Below are 19,614 nucleotides of genomic sequence, written 5' to 3' on the forward strand. Positions count from 1 at the left end.
TCCTCTCACGACAAAATTCCATTACGGTTTAGGCCCAAGGTATCATGTGTGTGACAAAATAGCACTTGGCAGAAAGGCTTGGTTTTGCTAGCTCTAGGATGCAGTAGGCTAATTAACGAGAGGGGGGCAGCAAGATCTGATCTGGAGTTTGGTTGGCGTGAGGGTGAAATGGCAGGAGCATCAACAAAAGGAGGAAGAGGAGGAGATTATGTACAGGCTTGGGCCGGAGAGAGTGAGACATGCAGAAGCATTAAACCACGAGAGTCAGGATTAGGCAGTGGTGGAAGCAAGCAACAAGAAACATACTAAACCAGAAATCAAAGCAAAATGACTTTAATAAAGAGAGTCATTGACTGAAAAGTCAATTCTATTTTCCTCTCTGCACAGATGATGATTGGCCTGCTGGGTATCTGCACCATTTTCCGTCTATAATTTCAGACATCTAGCATCCTCAATGTTTTGCTTTGTGCAGATTAAAGCAGGATCTATTAAATAAAATGTGAAAGTCCAGGAATACCTGCGAATAGATCAAGTGAGGTTCACCTCCTTTGCTAATACTGAGGTTGTTAAAGCCTGCTTCATTCTGAGCGGCCAGTGATATCGATAAACCATAAATATGTAAAATTATTTTGTGCAAGTGATGTCAAAGTTTTTCTATCCACTTAATTTAGTTTAATTTAATTTATTGTCACGTATACCGAGGTACAGTGAAAAGCATTTTGTAATGCGCTAACCAGTCAGCGGAAAGACAATACATGATTACAATCGAGCCGTCCATGATAAAGTGAATAACATTTAGTGCAAGATAAAATCCAGTAAAGTCCGATTAAAGATAGTCCGAGATTCTTTAATGAGGTAGATAGTAGTTTAGGACCACTCTCTAGTTGTTGGTAGGGTGGTTCATCAATGATTAATCTCAAAGTTCATATGTTTATTGAACCTAATTGGACCTAATTTAAATATACAGAAGAGGACACCGCATGGAAAATAAACACTTATTTGCTTTTAGTGATGAGATTGATTGAAAGATACAGATGGAAAAAGGACATTTGGCCCACTAAGTCCATGCTGACCACCTGTTCACACTTGTGATATGATACCCCACTTTTGCATCCACTCTCTACATACCAAAGGAAATTTACCGAGGGAAATTAATCTACAAATCGGAACAGCTTAGGAAAGTGGGAGGAAACTGAAGCACCAGATGGACATAGGAAACATAGAAACATAGAAACATAGAAATTAGGTGCACGAGTAGGCCATTCGGCCCTTCGAGCCTGCACCGCCATTCAATATGATCATGGCTGATCATCCAACTCAGTATCCCGTACCTGCCTTCTCTCCATACCCTCTGATCCCCTTAGCCACAAGGGCCACATCTAACTCCCTCTTAAATATAGCCAATGAACTGGCCTCGACTACCCTCTGTGGCAGGGAGTTCCAGAGATTCACCACTCTCTGTGTGAAAAAAGTTCTTCTCATCTCGGTTTTAAAGCATTTCCCCCTTATCCTTAAGCTGTGACCCCTTGTCCTGGACTTCCCCAACATCGGGAGCAATCTTCCTGCATCTAGCCTGTCCAACCCCTTAAGAATTTTGTAAGTTTGGAAGAAAGTGTTCCATCCAGACAGCATCTGAGGTCAGGATCAAACCACAGTCTTTGGTGCTGTGAGGCAGCAGTTCAACCAGCTGTGCCACTGTCTTAAATAAGTCAGACAATGCACAAAACTTAGCAACATTTTGAAAGAATTTCTAGCTCAGTTATGGAAATTCCATTGGTTGCGCTAGTTCTTGCAAAATCTACACGTTATTACTCTCAGCAGAAAGCAATCACATTACGACTCGTTATTCTCATAGGAAGAGAAGCAAAAAAATACCAGGATTAAAATAAAGCAAAGATAGACACAAAAAGCAGGAGTAACTCAGCGGGACAGGCAGCATTTCTGGAAAGAAGGAATGGGTGACGTATCGTTTTGAGACCCTTCTTAAATAAAGCAAGTCTTTTAGATTATACATTGAAAAGTAAGAGCTTTGATGCAAAAAGGAAAAAACAATGCAAAACAAATGCAAAAAACTTTTCTCAGTCAAATGTCCTACGAGGGTGAGACAAAAGGATGCTTTAAAAAGGATGCAATAAACACAACTATGGGCCTATCTCACCAACTTCCTATCAACACAGGATACAGACCTTCTGTCTCTGTTCTCTGCTGCCAACTTATGTTTTATGGAAACTACTACTTGTGGATTATATTGTTTAGTGGGAAATAATTTCTCTATATGACCCAGTGGGTGTAATATTCTTTGGAAATATATATATTGAAAGTGTTTTTATTCAAATTTACTTAATATATCCAGGACTGAATAATTGAATCATAAAGCACCTTATGTTTTCTTGCTGAGTGAATGTTTCTCTTCTATTTATTCATTTACTTTTCTCATTTGATGGGGATTTTCCATGAAAATAGCACTTTTGCATTTCTGAATGCAGAACTTTTCCACGGGTTTCAAGAATGGAGCTCATTGCTTCATAAATTCAAATTTCTGGTCAATAGTTCTGATTCTTTTGCTTTCTTAAACATAGTTATCTGTATTTTTCTAGGTTTTATTGAATAGTAATTAAGCTGGGGAACAATCCGGGTCTTGACCCGAAACGTTACAATTCCTTCTCTCCAGAGATGCTGCCTTTCCTGCTGAGTTACTTCAGCATTTTGAGACTATCTTCGGTGTAAATCAGCATCTGCAGTTTCTTCCTATACAAATATCAAAATTATGATGGATATAGTCTTGATTAAAATGCTATATTTTCCATCAAATCCAATGTTGTGCCCCTCTGAAAATCCAAACTAACAACATTACCATGAGTTCCTGATCATAATTATTCTCTGCATAAAAATAATTTCCCTTACCTTGCAATTCTATCCTTTGCTCAAACTTTTAAATCTTCCTAGTCATTGATTAATCTGTTTAAACTATCTAAACCAATCATGTTTTGGATACTTTTAACAAATCTTTTAACATTCTTTGCTCCAGGAAAAATAACCGCAATTTAACACTTGAGGAATCATAGGAAATCATCTATTATGCTAATCACTCTCTCAGAATGAACATAAACAACGAGGTTAATCTATTCCTGTGCGTGTTCACAACTATGTCTTTAGCTTATATTATCTCTTTTTCTTTTTGCCAAAGGTAATATTTCGCACCTCTCTGCATTAAATATAATTTGACATTTGTTGATCTGTTCTATTAGCCTGTCTACATTTTCTTGCAATCAGCTACTATCATCTTCACTATTTGAACGTTTGTTTCATATTTGTTAAAACACAGATGGAAGCCATTCAGCCTATCTAGTTTGCCAGTACTCAGAGCAACCCCATTCCCCCAGAAATTTCCCAAATTCCCAGAATGTTCTGCCTCAAATGCCATTAACTCAAGTGTGACTTTCTGACCATTGCTTACTCTGAAGGAAATTTAAATAAACCAATTAATCTACCAACTAGCATACCTTTATGACGTGGTAGGAAACTAGACCATCCTGGGGAAACCCTCATTGCCATAAGAAGAATGTGCAAACCTCACACATTCGGTCATGTCAGGATTTAACTAGGGTTGCTGAAGATGTCAAGGAGCAACATTACCTACAGTACCCCACTCTTCTATCCATTTACAATGGAGGCATAGAATCATACAACATGGAAACAGGTCTTCCAGCCCAACTCGTCCATGCCAACCAAGATGCCTCAACTAAGCTAGTCCAATTTTCCTGCACTTGGTCCATGAATCTGCCCAAGTATCTTTATATACTGTATATATAAATATATATATGTTTTTCAGATTGGAGTATAGGCAATAAGTCCCCTCCGGGTCGGAGCTTAGGTCACCTCTTATATTACAAACATACTATATATATATACATATATATATATATATATATATATATGTATGTATATATGTATATTACAAAAGCAGTGATATCAGCTCCGACCCCGAGGGGAATTATTGCCTATACTCCAGTCTGAAAAAATGCTTTCTGCATTCTGCCTGTAAGTCGATTTGTTGCCATGCTATTGCAAACCCTTTAATTCCATGTGCTTCAGTTTTATTAACTGGCTTTTTGTGCAGGACTTTATCAAAACATTTCTGAAAATCAACACCTACCATCTTCATTACTCAGTGTTCTCATTAAACTTTGTCAACTGCCCCCTCTTGCTCGCTTCCTTGTGCCCCACCTGGATTTAGACCCATTTTCCCCTCCCATTTTGAACTTTCATCTCAGGTACCTGCATCCACCTCACCAGGATTTGTCCTACCCCTACCTCTCTTCCAGCTTTTTTCCCTCCCCACATTAGTCTTGTGATGAGTACAAACCCAAAACATGTCCTATCCAGATGTGCTGCCTGATCCGCTGAGTTACTCCAGCACTTTGTGTCTTTTTCTCTTTAACCATTCTTGTATAGCTTTCCTTTAGTAACTCAAATTTCTTCAAATGATTATTAATTTCCCCCTGATTATTATCTCTAAAACCTTTCCCACAACAGTAATTCCTTACACCCCTTTATTGAGCAAGGATGTTACATTTGCCAATTATAGTCTTCCAACACTCACCCTGTATATAGGAATGGAAGATTGGAAAATGATGGCAAGACCATCCATATTGCTTACTCACCTGCACCTCAAAAATAACACATTTTCTGCATGTGTTTTGAAAGATAATGAGAATGCATGTTCAAAGAAAAATGCTATTTTCGGAGCAAATTTTAATGAATGCAGTTGTGCTTTTAACAGCAAGCAGTAGATTCTTCCATTTTTTGAACTATTGGTTATACATTTCTTTACAATTTGGCACACAGCCACACATATATTTATTCCAAACCTTTTAGATTACAAGTAGTTTAACCTGTTTGATAAATAAGTAATCAAATTTTAGAGCATTGGTTGTTGATAGATGTTACCAATATTTGGTAGATATCACATTCTACCTACCAGTTTCAAAGTGACATTGAAATGTGGGGCTGTAATCCTACATGGAATAAGTAGCCTTTGTCCTACTATCACGTACAGAACTTTGGGAACTTCTGCGTATTGCTCGACAAATGGATTGTGTTTATCTGAAAAAAGAATTAATAGTTGTATTCAGTTGAGATGTGAGAAAACAATTTGATCCCATTTGTGGCACAGGAACACATCAGCTCCAAGTCCACACAAGGCTACTTCACTCCAGTTATACAAGTCCACCATAATTCTTCCCGACATCAGTCAAAAACAAAGTTGACATTTGATTACATCACATTATAAAAAGTAAAAATGGTCACTGTCTTTAAAACAGTACATATTACAAAATATAAATCTTTTAACATATGAAGAGGCTTAAGGTATTTTGTTCAGCTATATCGGGGACTTTAAGATTCACAAACTTTATACTTGCCTGGTTATGGTTCTGTTAGGCGATATCCATGTACATTTACTCTGCAGTTTCAAATAGGATATGCGCCAGGAATACAAGTTCAACACAATGTATGAAGGTATGGTGTGATATCATATATTCATAATGCAGTTCCAAATTGCTTTTCCTTTAAACTGCAAGGCCTTTCAACTGTTCAGCCTACCAGTAACAGGGTCTATTTGCATATCGTCAAAAATTCAAAGGTGCACCAAGCCATAATCTATGCCATGTTGACATATTCTACTAAGTAATCTAATTGCAGAATATATAATTTAATATTTTAGGATGTAGTTATTCCTCAAATTTTGATTAGAGTAAAATGAGGATAATAACCCTGAATTATTTTGATGGGCATAAACAGTTTAAAAAGAAAGCAATTAAAAAATGTAACTGTGCTTAGTATTGTGTGCAGATCTTAGCTCACTGTCACATTTTTTGGTTAAACTTTTACTATCAGATGGAAAAGTTCATCTACCTCATTTGTGTCTCCCCTTTCTTTTAGCATCATTACCTTGCAGCTCGAGCCGCACATTCTCCCACTCCAGCCACTGTCAAAGAATGCTTGCAGTTTTTTCCTTTCCACGTAGCTTTCTGTTTTTGCTTCTCTTTTATTTTGTTTCCAACACAGCCTTGTGCTACTTCCACAGACACTTAGTTTAGTTTCGTTTTAGTTCATTTTGGAGATACAGCGTGGAAAAAGGCCCTTCGCTCCACCGAGCCCACGTCAACCATCGATCAGACAATTTTACAGATGCCAATTAACCTACAAACCTACACGTCTTTGGAATGGGGGAGTAAACCAGAGCACCCAGAGAAAGCCATACAGACAATACCCATAGTCAGGATCGAACCCGTGCCTCTGGTGCAACTAGCTGCGCTACTGTGCCACTAATTTCTTTTGGAGCATTAATGTCTCCACAAATAGAAGTTGTTTTTATACTCAGCTTTATACAGCAGTTTCATACACAACTTACAAACTCATGTATAAACTAACATTGTTACTTGTGCTAAAAAGGGCAATTTAATTGCATCATGTGCAAATGCAAAATTCTTAACCCAGCCAGAAGCTCTTCATCCCACAGTTATGGCAACTTATACAATGCAATGGCAATACCCTTCAAAGTCTCATAAGAGCCCAATATTTCACTCTCAGCTGATTTAATAACATACCAACTGAATATTCCCAACTTTGTCTTGCCGACTTATTCCCTAGCCGTATCTGTGTGTTTTAAGTAAAGCCCTTCTATTGTCTGTGATTCCGCACAAAGTAAAAAGCCAGAAGGAAAAAGATACCCTGAGGACTACTTAATCAGATGAAAGCCTGGATTTGTTTTCTTTACGTTAGAGGAACGTTGCATTCTTAAATATTTTTAAAAGTGTTATTTTGTTGTATAAAACACACCCTCAAAACCATTAGTAGAGAGCCAAAGTAATGACTCCCTTGTGGACTATTCAAAATTGGCACAAAATGATTAAAGATTATTACCGCGTGGCTTCCTGAGACTCACCATCTCATTGTGAAGATCGTTCAAAGTGTTAGGAAGAGGTATTGGGGGCATTTCTACTGGCAGACATACTGTCACCAGTCATTGAAGCCAACACAGTGCCCTAGGGACTGCCCTTTTAACCTCAACACCATCATTACTAAAAACTGAAGCAGGAAGTGACAGAATTACATGATACTGCGATTGTACTCTGAGGTGTTTGTTTTTTAAATTAAAGATATTAAATTAAACATAGCTTGTAGATAGAAGCAATTCAGAGCTAACAAATTAAAGTACTGGGAGATAATTTACAATAAGAAATAATTTATCTTTTGAAATTTGTGACAGTTTTAAATTCAAATAAAGATATCCCAAATTTGCAAGGTCATGATTTAATCCCCAATTACCAACAGATGAGCGGTGGAGATGTAGCAATAGATCTTAATGATCCAAGTAAAACGATGGATTGGACAATGTTCACGAATGTGGAAAAAGGTTTTAACAAAGGAGCGAAACGGAAAGATTTAAACTTGGAGGTTAAACTTTGTAGTGTAGATAGGCCAAGAGCAGATTTAGGTCTGTGCACCCAAGTGTGATAGATGAGCTGGAAAACAGACAACAGAGGTCCAGAGGAGTTCAAGTTTATGGTGAGTAGAAACTTGAGGCGTGGTCACTGATCTTTTGGTGCACAGATCTTTGGCTGGCACAGTGGCGCAATCATAGGTTTGCTGCCTTACAATGCCAAAGGCTGATGTTCGATCCTTACCACAAGTGCTGCATGGAGTTTGTACATTCTTAGTGTGACCGCGCGGGTTTTCTCCGGATGCACCGGTTTCCTCCACATTCCAAAGACATGCAGGTTTGTAGGTTAATTGGCTTCTATAACTTATCCCTCATGTGCAGGATAGAAGTAATGCAAAGGTTGGTTGGCATGGACTTGGAGGACCAGAGGGCCAGTCTCCATGCTGAATCTCTAAACTAAACTAAACTAAACTAAATTGGTAACACTGAGAGTTTCCGTAGCAGATGAGGGGGAATTTCTTTAGCCTGAGAGTGGTGAATCTGCACCACAAACAGTGGTGGTCAAGTCATTGGTTATTTTTGAAGCAGTAGGTTCTTAATTAGTAAAGATATCAAAGGTTACAGGGAAAAGGGAAAAGGCAGGAGAATGGGGTTTGGAGGAGAAAATAGATCAGCCATGATCAAATGGCAGAGCAGATTTGATGAACCAAATGGCCTAATTTTGCTCCTATGTCTTATGAACGTATGAGTGGAAGGTAGGTGTTGAGGACAGAGGCGCAAAATGGATGTGGATATCAATTCGAGGTGACTTAAAACTTTCGATTATACAATATGTAAATTGTGGACAGACACAAAATGGTAGAGTAACTCAGCGGGTCAGGCAGCATCTCTGGAGAAATGGAATAGGTGACGTTTCGGGTCGAGACCCTTCATCAGACTGTAAATTGTGTAACTTGTGGAGTTCTGCATTGGGATTTGGAAACTTTTTAATGAAACATATTATATATGTGATATGAAAATAATGATAAATTTTCTGCACATCATAACCTGTAATATATTGCATGTTTATTTATTTTCATATTAGTAGATTGGTCACCAAATTCTGTCTTTTCATAATTCATATATAGTTCAAAGATTGCACGGTGTAAGATTCGAATATTAATTGATTACTTAGGAAGGAAACAATTTAAACAAACAAAACCCAAATAAAGTGCCATATATGATTCAGATCTGAACTCAATATTACAAAGAAGTAAATTGGTTAACCATCTGAAGAGTAGGACAGACCACTTTTCCAGGATTGTGGAGACAATATTTGGAATTGGTAAAATATGCACAAAAATGTTGTTGTAGATTGTAGAGAACAGTATTGTCTTTGTCCATGAAAGGAGAAATGATTTATAAAAGTATACGGTTGATAAGAAAAGCAATGTTTAAAAGCAGGAGTCAAAATTAAAGGCGTTTTAAGGCATCATATATATTTTCGTGCAGAACAAACTAAAATGGGCATTTTAAACCTGAGAAAAGACAAAATAGTGGTCCTCATGGAGCTAATTTGGGAAATTGACTAAAGACAATGTCCTGCCACAGGAAACAATACAGAACCATTCTAATTCTAATACTTTTGCAATCTGTTTCCTAAATACTGAAAATGCCAGAGGAGTTCTTTTTTAGCTTAAGATTGTATTCAATGCATTTATAACAAAGTGCTGGGGTAACTTGGTGGGTCAGGAAGCAGTTACTCTAAGCATGACTCAATACTTTGTGTTATGCTGCCTGACCTGCTGAGTTACTCCAGCACTACGAGGAGTTCAAAATTAATGTATCTGTAGTTCCTTGTGTCTTCAATGCATTTACCTTTATCTAACTCATGCATGCTGGCCACATTGTAATGTACATCAATTGTGTGCCTCACAAGAAACTTTTTAGATATACTCTAATTTTTGTTTCAATCATTCTCAGGATTAAGTGTCAGGAACAGATTTTGTATTCATTGTCTAACTCTTTATGTCTTCTTGCATCATAATATTGGGCCACTATTTTGAATACAACAGTTCAACAATGCTGATTTCCAACCTCTGTGTGAAAATGTTGCCTCTCAGGTTCCTATTAAATCTTTCCTTTCACACCTTAACCCTAGGTCCTCTGGTTTTGATTTCCCTATCCTGGGGAAAAAAGACTGTCCATTCACCCTATCTATTCCCCTCATGATTTTACAAACCTCCAGAAGATCATCCCTCAGCCTCCTGTACTCCAAGAAATAATGGCTTCCTTTCGCTCAGGAACTCAAATCCTGGCAACATCCTCATCAATTTTCTCTGCACTCTTTCGTGCTTAATAGTATTTTTCAAATAGCAAAGTGACCAAGAAAATGCTGAAAAGTATTACACAGTTATAAAATAGCAGCAACTTTTAAAAAAACATTGGTATAGAAGAAAATCCAACTAAGTAGAAAGACTTGAATATTGAGCCAATTTGGCAGTGCCTATTTCCAAGATGGCAGAGTAGTTTTGTATAGAATCTTCGAAATTATGAAAGGTTTGCCAATGAATGATATGCTTAACAATTTAAAGTGAGGAATTAAAATGAAAGATTAAAATGTCAATGTAAAAGGATGCAGCATATTCGAAACGTTGATGCAGAATGTGTTTAAAGAAGAGACTACTGCATGTTTTAAGGAAGAGTGTGGATAAATATTTTAAGCTGAATGACTAGAAAGGGAAATACAAACCAGAGGTGTGGATTTGGAGCCTCTGCAAAATCTGGCATCAATACCATGGTCCCGGAAGCCTTTTGTGTAATAAATATCAATGGTCGTGAAACCTAATTATTTTTTTATATTGAATATGAAGAAAAATGTAGTGCAAATAATTTGTATTTTTTATAATCTACTTGGTCTTTTTTTTTACTGTTTCTAACAGAATCAAGAAACCATTCAAATCAAAGTAATCGTGTACCTTAATGGGAACAAAAAGGATGCTTATAAATCAATAACTGATGTTTGACTTACCCTTTATGAATATATAAATTGCAGTCTTTCTTTGTTTAATGTTTGAAGATGAGGTATTGCAATAGAAGTAACCCGTATCTTTAGCCTGGGCATCACTCAAAGTCAGGTTACTACAATATGGTTTCTTGTGGTCCTCACTATTAAAGTTAATTATACTTATTCTTTCAGTCCCATTCATGACATGGTCTGGCCAGGACCATGATATTGGTGATGATCCCCTGTGGAAATAAAAGATAAATATCATGTTGTTTAGTTTTCCATTTGAAACAAATCATTTTACAAACAACTTCTATACACTGATAGAACTGTTCATGGAATCAAAAATCAAACCTAAACACATATTTTCATTGTGTAGACACAGGAAATGCAGACCCTTCTTCAGACCTGACCCAAAACATTACCTATCCATGCCCCCCAGGGATGCTGCCTGACCCGCTGATTACTCCAGCACTTTATGTCTTTTTTCCTTTTCCTTATTTGTTTTAGTCAGCTTAAATAAATCAAAACTACAAAAGTAGAGATGTAAATTTAAAAAAAAAGATGTAACAGTTTGCTCAGCATCTGTAAACAGAACTGTCACAGTTAGTTTAAACTCATCTCGTGCCTCCGTCCTACCTCGCCAAACCTGCTGCCAATTGGAACAGGTATAAAATGAAAAACATAATACATAATACTATGCTATGAGAATGCAGGGCGACTTGGACTGGTTGGGGGAGTGGGCAGATGCATGGCAGATGAAGTTTAATGCGGATAAATGTGAGGTTATCCACTTTGGTAGCAAAAACAGGAAGGCAGATTACTATCTAAATGGTGTCACGTTGGGAAAAGGGGAAGTACAATGGGATCTGGGGGTCCTTGTACATCAGTCTATGAAAGTAAGCATGCAGGTACAGCAGGCAGTGAAGAAAGCGAAAATGTTGGCCTTTATAACAAGAGAAATATAGGAGCAAAGAGGTCCTTTTGCAGTTGTACAGAGCCCTAGTGAGACCACACCTGGAGTATTGTGTGCAGTTTTGGTCCCCTAATTGAGGAAGGACATTCTTGCTATTGAGGGAGTGCAGCGTAGGTTTACAAGGTTAATTCCCAGGATGGCGGGACTGTCATATGCTGAGAGAATGGAGCAGCTGGGCTTGTACAGAAGGATGAGAGGAGTTTAGAAGGATGAGAGGATATCTGAAACGTATAAGATTGTTAAGGGTTTGGACACGCTAGAGGCAGGAAACATGTTACCGATGTTGGGGGAGTCCAGATCCAGGGGCCACAGTTTAAGAATAAGGAGTAAGCCATGTAGAACGGAGACGAGGAAAGACTTTTTCTCACAGAAAGTGGTAAATCTGTGGAATTCTCTGCCTCAGAGGGCTGTGGAGGCAGGTTCTCTGGATGCTTTCAAATGAGAGCTAGATAGGGCTCTTAAAAATAGCAGAGTTAGGGGATATGGGGAGAAGGCAGGAACGGGGTACTGATTGGGGATGATCAGCCATGATCACATGAATGGCGGTGCTGGCTTGAAGGGCCAAATGGCCTACTGCACCTATTGTTTATTGTCTATTGTCTATTATCCAGTCCAAGCGGCATGCACACCAGGCAAGCTTAACATGGCAGATTAGGAAGCCAATGCATCACCCGGTGAAATTCAAAATTTGGTCTTAACATCTAATTCAAATGAAATGTTAGCATCTTGTCATTGATTCAGATAATGTCAGTCTTGGTCGTAGCACCTCTCCAGAGGTGGAATAAAGGAAAAAAATAAAACCACATTTTAAAAAAATATAAAGATTTCTTCTTGACCAGAAGCAACAAGTGCTCGTGGTAAATCCTGGCCTCTTTATTCCCTGGTTTACTAGCTCTCCTCACTATGATGGCATTCCATCTGCCTATCATCCATCCCACCTATCATCTATTAGCCTCTGTCTCAACACTCCTCGACCCTCCTCTCCCATCTGGCTCCATTTGCCCATTATCCTCCAGCAGTTTGTTTCTTGAACAAATCTATGTATCTACTGCCCATCATTTATCCCATGCCTGCCTTATTCATTTCATTCCTTTGGGTTGGAGTTACTCCTTCAGAGTTACACCAAGGCCCAGAAATTAAAATGGTATTGTTCACCTTTCTTCTCGAGGACTGTTGTGCATTCACAGTCTTTTCTATGGGTTGTTTTGGATTACACTGCTAAATGAATTCTGACTGGTAAAAGTGTGCTCCTGTACTTAATATATTTGTTAACAATTTTTTCTTTGATTAAAAATCATATCTTTTCCCAGTCCAATATCTTTGAGATTAAGACTCTGTATTTTAAATATTTGCCTACAATCCCTAAATTAATGGCTCCAAGAATTAAAATTATCTAAAGCATTATATAACATTTAGAATTTTAGCAGGTGTTTAAGTTTGAATGCTTAGGTTACAGAATAAAAATACACTTTTATATCTCTGATTCTCTCAAATAAAATTACAATGTCTCCTGCAGAGAATTAATTAAACTGTCAACATTGAATATCAACTTTGATCAAGCTAAATCACAGGTGTTAAAATAGACCAAATGTCAAAGAGGATAATACATGTAAAGTGAAATCTGGTACTTGCACCAGAGGATATTTAAATTTAAATTAACGCAAATTTATAATTAAATTTAAATCAATTACAAATCCAAACAGCCTAATGAAAAAATTAAGCAATGAACTGTAACAACTGAGGCATAGAGCCTGATAGCTTCAAAAGAACATGAATGATGTTTGGCTCTCTTAAGTTTAATCCTTTAATGCTTCCTTGATAATTGTTAAAGTTGTATTCTTATTCGTACCTATCCCTAAAATGTCCTGCCTGTAGCTGGGAGGAAGGAAGGGAGGGTTTAAAAAAAAGTTCAAGTGGATGGTGATATGAGACATGGTAAAAAAGTGTTCCTAAGTGCATTTTATTACAAACTTACCTGCATGCCACGTGTAGTGTCTGATTAATTTTAATGACATGTTGTTTGGATCTCAGGTTAAGTTCAGGATTGAGGGGGTCAGGCGATCCTGCAAAAAATAAAATAAAATTGTATTTTCCACATCAATTTTAGCACTAAAGCTTTTATTCGATCTCACTGTGCCCAGTTCCTTATCATACCAAATCAATCAAAAGCATGGAGGTTTAAAATAAGGTATCAAATTTGCTGGTGCTCACTTTTTAAATGGTCATGAGGACAATATACCAGTTCCAGAAAAATGAGCTAATGGGTGGTATTTTTAAAATTAGTTTTACAATTATAGCAAAAAGAATGGAAACAATACCAGTAAGTTGTAATGTTAGAGGGCCCTGAGAGTTATAGTGGGTAAATATGAAAACAATGTATGCTTGCAGTTCACAATAGGTTCAATACAGGAAGTCTCATTATACTGTATTTCCTTAAATATCGAATGACTACTGAAAGCTACAAATATAAATTCAATAGAGGGTTGCCCGCATATCCTTTTTAATTCATTAAGTTTGTTCTGTGTAACAAAATGAAAGCTTAATATATTGTTCCCTGTCCAAACTTAATATATTCAGGGTCCTCAGTCAGACAAATTGTTCTCCTTTGACCTTGTGCTAAAATACTCAGAAATTAACTCATTGACCTAGGTGCATGTGCAACTACCAAAAAATAAAGTTATCAGTATCTTTAATTTAAGGATTTTTTATAGTTTAAGATTGAGTTTGAAGAAACAAAATGTTGCTCTGCTAGTTTGCGTGTAATAGTAGAGTTTGTTGTTAATGTATGCTTCCCTGAGGACACCAATGTTCAGGGCTCCTGTAGGTAAACAATGTACTGTATATTTAACCCAATAATTGAATACTGGTCCTCTCAATAAAACATTGCATTCTAACTCAGTGATTCTCAAACATAAAATACCAGTCTTAAATGATATTTATACTTAGCTGTTCACAGTTAGCTACAGTGATTGAGGGAAGGCAGGAGACGAAGAACTTAATCCCATGTAATATTGACTATTCATAAAATGTTGTTAGTGTGAAGGAACTACTGGTCAAAGATATAGTTTGAGCAATTTGAACATATTTATTATCCAAGCCACAATATAAACAATGCAACATTTAACACAAATGGAAATAGCATTGAGGTGCAAATAATCTATAACATTTCCCTACATTCGAACATAGCCATTGAACTATACAGCACAGAAACAGACCGTTCGGCCCACCTTTGCCATGCTGACAATTTCGGCATCCTGGAATAGTCCTATTTTCCTACATACCTGTAGCTCAAATACAGCATGGAAACAGGCCCTTTGACCCACCTTGACCAAGTTGGCATGCTGGTCACATTTGTCTGCATAGCCCTCTAAATCTCACCTCCATATATCTGACCAAATTATTTTTAAAAGTCATAAATGTATCCGTTTGTATGACTTCCCAATTTTTATGTCTTTACCTAGCTGCTTGTAAAATGAATCAGTACTGTAGATCTCAACAATTCCACGTGGTCGTAAATTTACTTCTCTAAATAGTCTCTGGAAAAAGAAGATTTTCCTATTTCACCACTATATTTATTAGTCAACATCTTAACTGTTCTCACAATATCTCAAGATCAGAAAAAAAATGTTAAATGAAGGATTGATTCCATTTTCACAAATGATGCTTGGACTGGCATAGACTAAAAATTGCAGTCCACCATTAAGTAATTATATTAACCACTAGAGCAATTGATTTATGCAAGCGAACTAGATTGTGAGAGATTGCAGAATTCTGTGGCACCTGAACGCCCTGCTGCATGTGTATGGCAAGAATGCAGATTCATCAAGTAATTAAATAATTAATTGGCAGGGGAATGGAGAACAAAAGTCACAAGGTTATGCTTCAATTAATTAAGGCATTGGTTAGGTGAAATCTATGGTGTACACTAGTAGTCTGCTTAAAGAACTTTAAAGAAGGTGCATTGAACTGGTTCCTCGAATGGGCGTTTTTTGTTATAACCTGCCCCACAGCCAACAATAACCACTATGGCCTCTACCTTTCATTGCTCATCATTTCTTTTTGCATATTTTTCATTCATTTATTCTATATCTCTCTATATCACCATCCATATCTCTCGTTTCTCTTTCCCCAACTCTCAGTCTGAAGGAGGGACTCGACATGAAACGTCATCTATTCCTTTTCTTCAGAGATGTGGCCTGACCCACTGAGTTACTCCAGCTTTTTGTGTCATCTTCACTTGGAAATGGTTAATGTTCTTCTATCTATTTCTATTCACTGCGGCTATTTATTATTCAGATAAAAATCAAGAAAGAGTAAACTATGGTGCACAATAGTAAACTAAGTATACTATCAAAAATAGTTTATATAATGGAATTATTAAAAAATACTAGACCAAGTGGGACCCGTTGGGTTCCGTCCCCTCAACAAGCGGTTGCGGAGGGGAGGGGGAGGGGGTGGCCTGCGGCGTCACACACGCACATTAACCACCACACACACACACACACGACCCCCCCCCCCCCCCCCACTTGATATTGGCGGCCTGCGGCGTCACACACACACACTAACCAGCCCCATTGATATTATATTAATATTATTCATTCACTCCTTTTGCCCCATCCCCGGCCCTATCCACTCACGCATAGCCCTCAACTCGCAGGCGCGGTTACGGGGGGGGGGGGGCAGCCTGGGGCGTCACACACACACTAACCCCCCCCCCTTGATATTATATTAATATTATTCATTTGCTCCTTTTCCCCCAACACAGCCCCATCCACTCACGCAAAGCAGCCAACTGTACAGGCGAGGTTAGAGAGGGAGAGGGAGGGGGGTAGAGAGGGAGGGGGAGGGGGTAGAGAGGTAGAGGGTTAGGGGGGTAGAGAGGGAGGGGAGGGGGAGGGGGAGGGTGGTAGAGAATGAGGGGTGGGGGGTGTGCGGCGTCACAGGGGAGGGCTGGTTCCCGAACGCACTCCACCACTCACCCATAGGTCCCAATACTCATCACTCCCTAGAGAGGGGGGGGGGGCTGTAGAGAGGGAGAGGGGGGCAGAGAGGGGGGGGGGGGCAGAGAGAGGGGGGGGGGGCAAAGAGAGAGGGGGGGCAGAGAGGGAAGGGGGCAGAGAGGGAGGGGGGTAGAGAGGGATGGGATAGAGACGGAGGGGGTATCCCATTCTCCCCATGAACATTATAATGAGAAAAAAGATCCAGAGTGCTCATCACTTGTGAACCCAAATTTCTACGTAACTGATGTGCTACAATGCTGAGAACTATATTCTGCCATCTGTAACTTTTCCTTTGCTCTACCTATTGAATTGGAATTTAGCTTGCATAGATTTATGTATAGTATTATATAATTTGACTGGAGTCGCCTCGGTTCGCCAAGGCCTGCTGGGCCTCCAGGTTGCTAATTATCTTAACTCCCCTTACCATTTGACCCTACTGTCCTGGGCTCCCTCCATTGACTGAGTGTCGCATGCAAAGTGGAGAAACAACATCACATATTCCGCTTAGGTAGCTTTAAACCCAATGGATAGAACATTGAATTCTCCAAATTTAAGTAACTAAGCTACAAACAACCTCTCCCCCTCCACTTCTCCCCCCCCCCACCCCCCCCACCCCCCCCCCCCCCCCCCCCCCCCGGCCTGGATGCACCCATTTTTCCAATGCCCCACCCTATCCACCTAGATTCGTTCCTCTAGCTTCACTTCTATAGTTAACCGATGCCTTTTGGGTTTTCACCTCCGTATACTTATAACTTGCCAGACTTTGCACTGGCCCTCCTCTCTTCCTACTTTCTCGCCGCCCCCATCATAATCATTCCAAAGAAGGGTCCCAACCCAAAATGTCTATTATTCATGAACTCCAGAGATGCTGCCTGACCCACTGAGTTACTCCTGCACTTTTTTTTGTCTTTTTTCGTAAACCAGCATCTCTGGTTCCTTGCTTCTACTAGTGACGGAGATAAATGTTTTATTCATGAAAATTGTATTTTCAAAGATTAATGGCCTTAATGGAGATGCTTTATAAATTAAAAACACTGCATTCAGGCATAAAGACAACGTTTTTGTATGATGAGCCATACGATTTTTGTTTAGTCATCATCAGTTTAAAATACTGCAGAATATGGAAGAGGAGAAAGACATAAAAATACAAAAGTAAGCAATGTACTGTATGTATGGTTATTAACAAAGGGTAATACTTGTGTGTTGTTGTACACAAGGTTTAAAAAATGCTCTTAAAAAAACGTCAGTGATTAGAACAATTAGGGTATAGTCTGCAGTTTTGAACATTCCAACGATTAATTATAGCAATGGAATTATAAAATCTTTGTTTTCTTTAAAACTGTAAAAAAAAAACAACTGAGCATTTTTTCCAACAATTTGTTATTTAAACTTACTCTGGACAAGATGCTTCTCAACTGACAAGTGCCGGCAACCAACAGATTGAGAGCTTCACAGCAGTCGAGAGAGTGGATCTTCAATCTTCAATGAATCTAGCATTCCATCATAATAATATCCTAGCAACAATGGCTCAAATAATGTAACAACTACATCAAATAACTAATGGCTTCACAGTTAGCCCCAAAGATGGACAAAAAATGCTGGAGTAACTCAGCGGGACAGGCAGCATCTCCGGATAGGAATGGAAGATGCTGCCTGTCCCGCTGAGTTACTCCAGCATTTTATGTCCATCTTCGGTGTAAATCAGCGTTTGCAATTCCTTCCTACACACCTAGTTAGCTCCAACTGTATATCAACTATTCATTATCTGGAGATAGACACCAAGTGTTGGAGTAACTCAGCAGGTCAGGTAGCATCTCTGGAGAAAATGGATGGGTGATCTTTTGGGTCGGAATGTCTTAAGAAGAGTTCTGACCTGAAACGTCACCCATCCTCCTTCTTCAGAAATGCTGTCTGGCCCGCTGAGTTACTCCAGCACTTTGTGTCTATCTTCGGTATAAACCTGCATAAATTTGCAGTTCCTTCCTATACATTCCTTATCTTACCATTTCAATTTCCTCCAACAAAAGCTCATTTCATTTTTGTTGAAAGAACATTAACATGGCACCAATAAGCAACAGCAGTTTATATATATATATATAAAATCTATTGTTTTGGCTTTGGCAACCATGAAAGAAAATAACTAGTAGTTGTAGTTAGTTAGCTTTAATACATCGCAATCATTCCCCATTTCAATTAATTTAAAACATTTTGTTACCTTCATATTCCTTAAATATTACTAATCACTTTCCCCAACAGACAGAAAATTTAGTACAATTTGGAAAGGATTGGTTTAACCCAATATCTGCCAATCTGAAGACTATAACATTTATCATCCATGTATTAGTGTTATTTGCATAACATAAAGTATATTTTTAACCTATCTGGCTGTGCAAACTCACAATCATTATGGTGTGTAAAAGCCAACTGTAAATAAAGAACAGGGGTCTTTTATTTTAAATACTGAAACAACTATATGCTTCTGTGGACATTTTGCCAATTTGTATTATCCTTTGTAATACCAAAATATGAATGTGAATTATTCAACTTCTCTTTTTGTTGTGGAAAACAAATTGCTAATGTGGCACATAAAGTTGGATCAGATGAAAAAGGAAGCTACTTTTATTCAGCACCTGATCACATTCACAGAGTCCCTGAGCACATTTCTCAAACACTGGCTTACCTTGGAAAGTAAAAATCAGTAAATGATGCGATTAGAGTCACAGAGAGTCATTAGAGAAGGGTCTTCAACCTGAAAAGTTAACTCAATTTTTCTTTCCACAGAAGCTCTGACCTGTTGATTGGTTCCAACATTTTCTGTTTATAAATTACTTATCATTCATGTTCAAACACTGATATTATGAATGGAAGCATATTGTAAGGCTTGTGTATATTTTGTTCTGTTTTTACATTAAACAAAGCAAGCGCATAACAAATCAGATATCCAATATGGAATATGTGAAACAAACATATAATGTAGCAAAGGTTCTGAAAATATATATTGTATCCGTCCTCTGAAAATACTCAATTGTGCAATTACTATTCAAGTACATTAATAGTTAAAATAACACAGAGGTGTGCTGCCTTATTTTAGGCACTCCTATTCCCAAGATTTGTTAAGGTGTTAAAAGCCCTTTATTTTGACGCACATGTGTTCAAGGGTCACTGCCTGAAAATGCATTGCAATTTATTAACTTGTCTGTCACCA

The 19,614-nt window shown here is 38.2% G+C and overlaps 1 protein-coding gene across 2 annotated transcripts in view; it reads right to left on the bottom strand.

Annotated features, from left to right (window-relative positions):
- Nucleotides 1-19,614, bottom strand: part of flt1 (fms related receptor tyrosine kinase 1) — a 135,644-nt gene that overhangs the window by 107,921 nt on the left and 8,109 nt on the right. For both annotated transcript variants that reach the window (XM_033022838.1, XM_033022837.1), the window contains exons 2-4: nt 13,385-13,472; nt 10,458-10,675; nt 4,982-5,106 (exon numbers count right to left, since the gene is read on the bottom strand). In XM_033022838.1, coding sequence (XP_032878729.1) covers nt 4,982-5,106; nt 10,458-10,675; nt 13,385-13,472 — 431 coding nt within the window. The remainder of the gene's footprint in view (nt 1-4,981; nt 5,107-10,457; nt 10,676-13,384; nt 13,473-19,614) is intronic.

The sequence above is a fragment of the Amblyraja radiata genome, chromosome 6 (genome assembly GCF_010909765.2).
Source record: "Amblyraja radiata isolate CabotCenter1 chromosome 6, sAmbRad1.1.pri, whole genome shotgun sequence".
Taxonomy (NCBI): domain Eukaryota; kingdom Metazoa; phylum Chordata; class Chondrichthyes; order Rajiformes; family Rajidae; genus Amblyraja; species Amblyraja radiata.